We start from the raw sequence: 9,721 nt of genomic DNA, 5'->3' as shown, positions 1-9,721 counted from the left end.
ATAGCCAGTTAGTCAAGAGACAAGGTGTTGGGGCAAGAAAAGAGACTTTTCTTCAGAGGAAACCGAGAAGATGGCAGACTAATGTCCTAAAGAACCATCTAAAGTTAGTATGAACTGTACTTTCCTTTTTACGTTAAGGGAAGGGGGAAGAGGAGGGGCATTGTAAGAGGTAACTGAGGACTGCGGACATCTGTGCATTAGTGAGGGTCTGAGGAGGTTGTGAAACTTCTTTGCTCTTGGTCAGTTAATTTTGGATGAGTAAGTCGGGTCACAATATTCCCATAAATCTTTAACATAGCATTGATACTTGTGTGCATATTCCCCTTATCTCCTTGGGAGTTAGTTTTGGGAAAGGGACTGGTTGTCATCTTTCTTCTGGAGTTGAACTATAAACTAAATTCTTCCTATAATTAGCTGGCTTACGTGCAGAGCTAAACAGAAGCTTTTAACCTAAAGGATACTACTGCAGAGGTCAGAAGTAAAATGGAGCTAGTCATGCCAAGCCTCCCTTCCACTATTGCAAAGTCTTCTTTAAGTAAATAATTATTAGGTGTCTTTTATATGTCATATACTATTTTAAACATGGGGACTTCTGTACTAAACAGCCCCTGCCCTTAAAGGATCATGTGGCTAATGGGGAAATGAGTGGAGTAAATCAGAGATCACAGCTCCAGGAGAGAAACGAACTGGGAGAGGTAAAGCCAGGATACAATGGGAGCTGGGGGAGTCCTGAACCAGTCTAGGGGTTAGGAAACTTCCCCCCAGTGGAGCAGGCTCCTGGGTAGAGTTAGAAGGCAGCAGGAGTTGCTGGGCTAAAGGGTACTGAGTTTGCATGCAAGGGAAAGAGAGAAAGTGTGAAGAACTGCCAGTATTATGATCCAGGCCACCCAAGTGGCTGTGGGGGTGTGGGACCTGGGAGGAGAGACTGGAATGGGCAGGAGATCAACAGAGAAAGGGCCCGTTTGCATGTTAAGGATTTGTGTTATAAACAAACCATGGTGAGCTGTTGAGGAATTTGGGGGAGGCTAGTGAGGATCAGATTTCCATTTTAAAACTATCACCCTGAAGGGGTTTGGAGAATGAAGTGAGAATTGGGATGTGAGGCTGGGGAGGAAAAAAGGTCAGTTATGAGACTGCTATTGTCTTTGACATAAGTTAATTTTGAAGGCCTGAATTAAGGCACATGGATTCCAGAAATGCTGAGATGAAATCAGCAGGGATCAGCTGTGGTGGCTCACACCTGTAATCCTAGCACTCCGGGAGGCCAAGGCAGGAGGATCACTTGAGGTCAGGAGGATCACTTGAGGTCAGGAGTTAAAGACCAGCCAAAGCAAAAGCAAGACTCCATCTCTACAAAAAAAAAAAATAGAAAACTTAGCTGGGAGAGGTGGTGGGTGCCTCTAGTCCCAGCTACTCAGGAGGTTGAGGCAGGAGCCCAGGAGTTTGAGGTTGCAGTGGGCTATGATGATGCCACTACACTTTAGCCAGGGTGACAGAGAGCCTGTCTCAGAAAGAAAGAAAGAAAAAAGAAAAATCAGCAGGCCTAGATGGCTGATTAGATGTAGGGGAAGGGTTGAGTCTGGGCTAAAGGGGATATTTGAAGATACTGGGTTTGAAGTGCCTATGGGACATTCAGTTAGACACACCTAGAGCAGTTGGATATTGGAATCCATACGTCAGGAAAGATCTGGCTGGATATTTGGGGATCAGCTGATACAGGTGCTGGCTGAAGCTAAGGGCCTGAGAGCAATACCTGTGTGAGAGGCACTGTGGACACTGAAAAGGGGACAGGTAGTGGAATTCTCAAAACACCACAGTTGACAGTGATGGTGGATGAAGAAAACCAAGATGGGGCCAGAGAAAGTAGTATCACTAAAGCCAAAAGAGGAGGCATTGGTTAGCATTGAGACTCCTGCAGAGCTTGGAGGGGAGATAAGCATTGAAACAAGCTAAAAACTTCAGGGGAGAGAAATGACTCCTGCTAATGGAAAAAAACCCAACTCTGTAAGTAGTTTAAAGAGGTTTATTCTGAGCCAAACATGAGTGACCATTGGCCAGGCAATCTGTAAATTCAAGAAGCTTTGAGTATGCGGTCCCAAGGAAGTCAGGTTACAGCTTGGTTTTATACATTTTAGGGAGACAGGAATTGCAGGTAAAATCATAAATCAGTATATGGAAGGTATACAATGGTTTGGTAGGAGTGCATGGGGACAGATGCCAGGAGGGAGGGAGGGGCTCTTACTCAGGACAGCCACCTGGGAAGGCTGGGAGGACTGACATCGTGATGCTATTATATGATTTTCTCCAAAACTGGCTCAAACTTTACAGCTGGCCCTTGGAATCCTGTTCTGGAAACACTGCCCACTCTTGCTTGGTGAAAGTGAGGCTTGGCTAGAGGGAAGGTTGTACCCTACTGGACAGGGGCTCTGAAGTTAATAATGATAAAAGAATTATAACTCATTACCATCACTCTGACTGTGTTGGCTGCTCTCAAAGGGAGAATTTCATGGCAAGGGAAGAGGTAGTTGCTAAAGAAAGGACAAAGAAATAATCCCTTCTCTTTCTGACCACAAGTTTAGAATATTTCATGATTCTGCACATCAAAGGAAAATTTAAGTCCTTATCACCCACAGATAAAGGATTGAGATCTTTGCAACACTCTCATTGCTGAGAGAGATAAGGGGTCATATTCTGAGTTGGATGCTGTGGTGGTTGTGTTGCTGGACTGCCTGGTCCCTTTGTGGGTATCAGGTTACACACTCCAGGGGATGGAGTTATTAAGGAGACTCTGAAACCGGTGTGGCTGCATTTAAAAAAATCTCATTTGCAAGGGAAATGATGATTCTGCTAACTTTTCCCCTGTGCACCTTTTCCTTTGAAGTTAATATTCTCTTGGTCTTGTATCTCTTTGTTTCTTAGTTCTATAAGCCTCTTCCTTGTTTATTTTCCTTAAGAGTGAAGTGGAAATAATTTTCTGGAAAAGGCTTGTCAGCATAAAGCCATGGGGGAGGTTGATGCTGTGAGGCCTGGAGGAACTGTCACGGGCAGAGCTCTGCAGTCATAGTTTTCTGCAGCCTGACAATAAGGAAGCATCATGTTCTGTCCTTTCTCCCTCAGAACAGACAGATGTTCTGGTCTTTGGAAATTCAGTTGGTTTATAAGAAATTGCTATGTGATAGACACCCTATTTTAAGGATATGAAGATAAGTAGGAATTGTGCAGTTATGTATTAAACTCTGGATACAAGAATTGTCTCAGGTTGGTTTGGGTGCCCAAAGATGATGGAAATACCCTTGGTCTTAGACAGAATGCAGATGGGGCCTACTGGGGAGCATTTTTAGGGATTCCTTCTTCTAGAGCTTCTTATCCCCAGGGGCTCACCTTAATTTCTCCCATCCCTAAAATCAGATTGGTAATTTCATCTGATTTCCCTCTCTGCTTCACAAGAGATAGTAGAAGTCTGTATCTAAAGAGTAGAGCACTTTAATTCCCCAGAGCTCCAACTAGCCCAGCTCCCCCAGGTTACATGTTGCTAACAGCAGGAGGACAACTTGAAAGGTCACCCCATGTCCCAGGCCCATTCCTAAAGTTTGACCACCCCGGTGAGTTAGAGAAGCCTCCATCCAGAATGTAACTCCCAGGCACTCAGACCCCTCTGCTGGCTGATAGTGGAAGCACTGCATAGCTGCTTGTCTTTTTGTTTTTAAATGAATTAACGTATTCTGATGATCATTTGCTTTTTCTCTCCCATGCTCCCCTGTCTCTGTGTTTCTTTTCCTAGCTGGCCCCATAATCCCTAATACATTTCTCTTAGTGTCTTTAATTCCTATCTTGAGCACTACATAGCCTGTTCCTGGTAGGAGATCACTGTCTGACAGGTGCTGGCTAAACGAATGCCTCAATACAGGGTTACAGGGGCTGCCATAGAAGTAGGTACAAGATATGGAGGGGATATTAGGCTCTCCACTCATGAACCATTCCTGCATCTCACACCAGATGGTCATAATAATGGCAAATGTTTTTGCAGATGTGGAACCAAACACTTAAATACTTTGCAGGCATTATGTCCTGCAGTTCTTGTTCAGCCTTGTGAGGCAGCTTCTCTGTCATTAACTCTACTTCACAGACGACAAAACTCAGGCCGGAGTTATGCAGCTTGTTGATGGTGGGGCTCAGGATTGGAGCTTAGGTCTCTCTGGTGCCAATGTCATGCCACGAACTATGCTAATATGACCTCTTCAGATGCTCTGGGCTTTCCAGCCCGTATCTTGGCAAAAGTTCTTTGACTCTCTGCCCGGAAGTCTCTTCTCCCCTTATCTTCTCTAAGAAGTTGTGACTTCTCCTTCAAGACTCATTTCAGGGGGGAAATGAGCCCCCTTCATTCAGAGGGCTGCCCCCGAGCCCCACCTTCTATTTTGGTTGTGTTTGCAGAAACCCTGTGAACCAGTGCTTGCCTTTAATGGAGCATTTATTCACTTATTGCACGTTTTTATCTTGATTCCCCTACATGCCTGTCTGCACAGTAGACGGTGGCCTCCTTGATGGCAGGCAGCCCATCTTTATCAGCCTTTGTATCCTGGTACCTAGTACCTAGCACAGAGCCCAGTTCATAGTTAGAAAAATAACAGGAGTACTTCGCATTTACTGAGCACCTATCTTGGGTCAGGCAGAGTGCTAAGCACTTTGTTTTTCAGATTCTCTCACTTAACCATCACAACAACCCATGCAAATGTAGAATCATTACCCCCATTTTACAGATAAAGAAGCTGAGGCTTAGAGAGTTTTATAACTTGCCCAAGGTCACCCAGTAAGTAACAAAACCAGGGCTTAACTTCAGGTCTTTCTGAACTGCTTTCACATTTTATTAGTTTTCATGCCCTCCATTTTTTACCTGATTAGATTTTTTTTTTCTCTTTCAATATTGATTAAGAAGTGTGAGTAGGAAAATTAAATTTTCTATGCTAAAATTAGTAGTGCCCAGAGCAGCACTTTTTGTCTCTCTCCCAGTTGAGGGTCTTTGAAAGAAGGGGACCATTTAGATAAATCAGATATTGAACTTTTCTGAAGAAAAAAGTTTGGGAAATATAAGTACAGAAGGTAATATAGATATGCTCAAAATCTATTTCTTTACCTAGTAATTTCACATGAAATTTTGCAGCAATTTTATGAAATATTTTATGAAATAATTGCTGTGTTCATCTGGCTCATCTGTCACCTAGAAATTCCAAGTGTAAATTAAGCATTTCCGAGGCCAGAAATTCACTGAGTACAGATTTAGTCACCCAGGAGAGACAAATCCAAAACTACTTGCTTTCCAGAGCAAAAAATAATAATAATAATCTTTGCAATTAGATTTTATGTTAAGTTTAGGCCACGTGTTAATTTTGTTTAACTGGTAAGGTATCTTAGAATATGCGTTGGTCTTTACCAACCTAATTGCTGAACCATTTGCCTGTCTTTAATTCGAGGTTCAGTTAATTGCCTACCTCAGATTTTTAAGTTACCAGTGAAATTGGTGGATAGTTTAAGATTAGGTGGGTGCTAAAGAAATAGAGGCTATCATTAGTAATACCAATATTTATAATTCTTATATTTCAACATCATACTTACAATATTTCATGCTATCAGAGCCTGTATAATGATTACATGTTCGTGATACCTAGAAAACCCCGTAGCCTTTAAAAGTAAGTAAGTACCTATCGATAAGGCAAGTAAGCCTTATCGATATCATTAAATCTTGACAGTCATTGAGTCATCGATATCATTACATCATATCAGGGTAGCTAACATTCCCACTTTACAAGATGTGGCTTTGCCTCACACCGTACTGTGTGGAAGGCACAGAATCAGAATGTTAGGGCGGTAAGAGATCTCGGTCCAACTCCATCATTGTACAGATGAAGGAAACGAGCTTCAGCGAAGCAGCCTGCAGTGCCCTTCTCCCCCTACTGCACTAGAAAGCCACGTCGCATTAAGGGAAGCCACCGTTGCTCGGCCACCTCGCTGCATTGGTGTCTCACCGCGGTTTTGCCCATCTTCCTTCCCTCTCTCCAGGTTGCACCCCCGGCCACACGGCGCCGTGCGGAGGCGGGCAGGCCGCAGCCATGACCACCGCCATCCTGGAGCGCCTGAGCACCCTGTCGGTCAGCGGGCAGCAGCTGCGCCGCCTGCCCAAGATCCTGGAGGACGGGCTGCCCAAGATGCCGTGCACCGTCCCGGAGAGCGACGTGCCCCAGCTCTTCCGCGAGCCGTACATCCACACCGGCTACCGCCCCACCGGGCACGAGTGGCGCTACTACTTCTTCAGCCTCTTTCAGAAGCACAACGAGGTGGTCAACGTCTGGACCCACTTGCTGGCGGCCCTGGCCGTGCTCCTGCGATTCTGGGCCTTCGCCGAGACCGAGGCCCTGCCGTGGACCTCTCCCCACTCCCTGCCGCTGCTCCTCTTCATCCTGTCCTCGATCACGTACCTCACCTGCAGCCTTCTGGCCCACCTGCTGCAGTCCAAGTCCGAGCTCTCCCACTACACCTTCTACTTCGTGGACTACGTTGGCGTGAGCGTTTACCAGTATGGCAGTGCCTTGGCCCACTTCTTCTACAGCTCGGACCAGGCCTGGTACGAGCTGTTCTGGCTTTTCTTCTTGCCGGCAGCTGCCTTCTGTGGCTGGTTGTCTTGTGCTGGCTGTTGCTACGCCAAGTACCGTTACCGCAGGCCTTACCCGGTCATGAGGAAGATCTGCCAAGTGGTGCCGGCAGGGCTGGCCTTCGTTCTGGACATCAGCCCTGTGGCACACCGCGTGGCTCTCTGCCACCTGGCTGGCTGCCAGGAGCAGGCGGCCTGGTACCACACCCTGCAGATCCTCTTCTTCCTGGTCAGCGCCTACTTCTTCTCCTGCCCAGTGCCTGAGAAGTACTTCCCGGGTTCCTGTGACATCGTGGGCCATGGACATCAAATCTTCCATGCTTTTCTGTCCATCTGCACGCTCTCCCAGCTGGAGGCCATCCTCCTGGACTACCAGGCCCGGCGGGAGATCTTCCTGCAGCGCCACGGGCCCCTGTCCGTCTACACGGCCTGCCTCTCCTTCTTCTTCTTGGCAGCCTGCAGTGCTGCCACCGCAGCCCTCCTGAGGCACAAAGTCAAGGCCAGACTGACCAAGAAGGATTCCTGAAGCTGGCTGGTGGGGCAAGGTGTAGAGGCAGCCTGTAGTGATTTGCAGAAAACTTGATGCAATAGAAGTTGACTTTTTATTTTTAAGGGTTGGCTTTTAAATTAACATATTTGCAAGGATGTGCTATAGCTGCAGCATTTGAGAGCCAAAGGATTCAGAGTTTCGTTGTTGTCAATGAAAGGAGTTTTCCTTTTCCTTTTGGGTCATAGCCTTACACGGCACAGGCAGGGAAGGGATCTTGGCTGAGATTCATGGGCCACTGAATTAAGGACAACCATCTTCATGCCTGAAAATTTAGTGACCTCCAAGGGCAAGTCCTAGAGCTGAATGGATAATAAAATTAGACTGGCAAGTAAATAGGTGGCTGGTCCTCGCCCGACTGGCATGGCCATAGCTACTGTGCTGGTCTTTGGTAATTGAGTAAATTAAGCCAAGGACCCATTTCATTAGGATTTCAGATTGTCCAGGGTGGAAAGTCAGAATCTTCAAGATGATTCAGTGAGACCCTTAGACATAACTCAGTTCCTCTGATTCCTGTCCCTCCTCTCTCATCCACTGTAATACTGACCCTTTTCTCAGGATGACTGTCTTCCTGGTTGTTTTCCCTGAAGTGCTGTTCACTCCCATCCCTACCTTGCATGGTAATATAAAGGACTAGGAAACAGTTATACTTCTAGGAAATGCTTGGATTCATGTAGACATTCAGGAAGCATATCATCATATATTAATGTAAACGGTACTAGAAAGTACAGTGCCAAGAGCCACTTGGAGGCCCAGCCAACAAGCATGGATACTGTTTGGTGTCATGGGACCCTTCTGTTTTATACCTGTGAACTGCAGGATTACTTGAGAGCTATTAGGGCTGCCTTATAGGCCGAGAGATCTGGAGATTGCTCTAGGGAATCATCTCCAGATTTAACCAGCATGTTTAAAAAGCCCTTAGTAGGGTGATTGGTTCTAAGGCCCCTCTAGGGATCTAATTATTTTAAGAGGAACCCAAGGTCCAGTCTCCTATATAGGTGCTGCCTCATGAAGGACCCACATAACTATCCCAGTTCAGGGTCCTCAGGCAGACAGTTCTGCCTCAGTTAAGAGCAGAACCCTTAAAAATAATCAAGTCCCAAGACAGGCAAGCATGTGTGCTCACTGTGGAGTGGTCCCTGAAGCCTCCTTTGGGTGAGAATGTGTGAACCGGGTACCCTGTAGCTGAAATGCTCTGGAACATAGCAGCCCAGCATCCTCTATGGGATGGGTGGTGCTTCAATTGATGCGCTCTGGCCTCGCAGCCCTCTCTGAGGATTGACTTCTGCTCTAATCCAGTGAAGGAGGCTGAGCCAAAGGAAGGACTGTGAAGTCCTCTCCTCAGAGGCTACCGTTATTATCAGTATAAGTTCCCTTGTTTACTAAAAGGGGAAATGGTTTGTTTTAACTCCCGTTAAATGAACCTCTTCTATTACTAGGTTACTTTGTTGTCTTCAAATCGTTTTTCCTTTCTCTGAGAGATTTGTGGGGTTTGTGCCTTATAAATGGAAATGTATAAATACTTAATGTATGCCTATGTAGAATTTTCTGTTTTGAGTTATTGGAGTAAGAAAAAAGAATTCATTGCTTTCCAACGAGTGAATGAAACTTTAGAAAGCTAGAGTTGCTTACCAATCAGAAGACTTTTTCAGTCTAAGTATTTTGGCCACAAAAAAAAAAAGTATGTTCAACTGAAGCTTTCCTATAATCTTTATATCAAGAAAGCAGGTGTCTTGTCAGCTACAAGTTTTCCTAGATGAATTTCTCCTGTTTATCCTCAAAGATCTGAACTTCTGTGTACCCAAGTGTCTTAACACAAGCTTCTGGTGTCTAGACCAAATTCACAGCAAATAAAGTTGGCAAAACTGGGAACAGAGTTGAACTGAACAAAGGGGATGGGGGAATTGTGCAAATACTTTGCAAGTAGAGAGTCAGTTTAAAACAGGGACTAGAAAGTGAAATTTTGTTATTATGGATTCAAAGTCTATATTTTTTAAAAGTTGGAAGGAGAAGTGAGGGAAGAGGGCAAAAGAAAGGAAGGTGTAAATGAAGATCTTGAATATAACTGGTGGTATTGATGGGAAGAGATCTTTAGGTCAAATGCAGGTATTTTTAAACAGAGAACAGGAGGTAGAGCAGTGATCCTCAAATGCATGCACAGAGCAGTGCCAGTCTGCACACTGTTAATGGCCTATAACATAAGAGAGAAAGAGGCACCAAACTTAGATGTTGCCACACGGTTTTTATTTTAACTTATATAAGTATTGGCCCCTCAAGTGTTTGAAAATTAAAAATAAAATTTTTTTTATAGGAGATATTTGAGAGGCATTGAGGTGGTGGACTATGATACGCTCTTGAAATACCAGTATCTTACTAGAAATATATAAACACAGGAAATGCAGATGTTTTTAACTACTCAGACTTTTGAGAGATTAAATACTCCTTTTAAAACACTTTAGTTAAAATGTCTGTATCCGTAAGGAACAGATCCAGTTTGCTTAAGGGAATAATTAAGAATTTTATAAAGGAGA

General features: G+C 44.9%; 1 protein-coding gene across 1 annotated transcript in view; it reads left to right on the top strand.

Moving 5' to 3' along the window:
* PAQR8 (progestin and adipoQ receptor family member VIII) overlaps positions 1 to 7,169 on the top strand; it is a 40,823-nt gene extending 33,654 nt beyond the window's left edge. The window contains exon 2 of the mRNA XM_012648577.1: positions 6,055 to 7,169. Within this exon, the coding sequence (XP_012504031.1) occupies positions 6,105 to 7,169 (1,065 nt within the window). The 5' untranslated portion in view covers positions 6,055 to 6,104. The remainder of the gene's footprint in view (positions 1 to 6,054) is intronic.
* Positions 7,170 to 9,721: the final 2,552 nt, after the last annotated feature.

This window comes from Propithecus coquereli, unplaced genomic scaffold, assembly GCF_000956105.1.
Source record: "Propithecus coquereli isolate 6110/MARCELLA unplaced genomic scaffold, Pcoq_1.0 Scaffold29, whole genome shotgun sequence".
Lineage (NCBI taxonomy): Eukaryota > Metazoa > Chordata > Mammalia > Primates > Indriidae > Propithecus > Propithecus coquereli.
The sequence above is the reverse complement of the archived record's forward strand: the minus strand, read 5'-3'. Positions and strand labels throughout refer to the sequence as shown.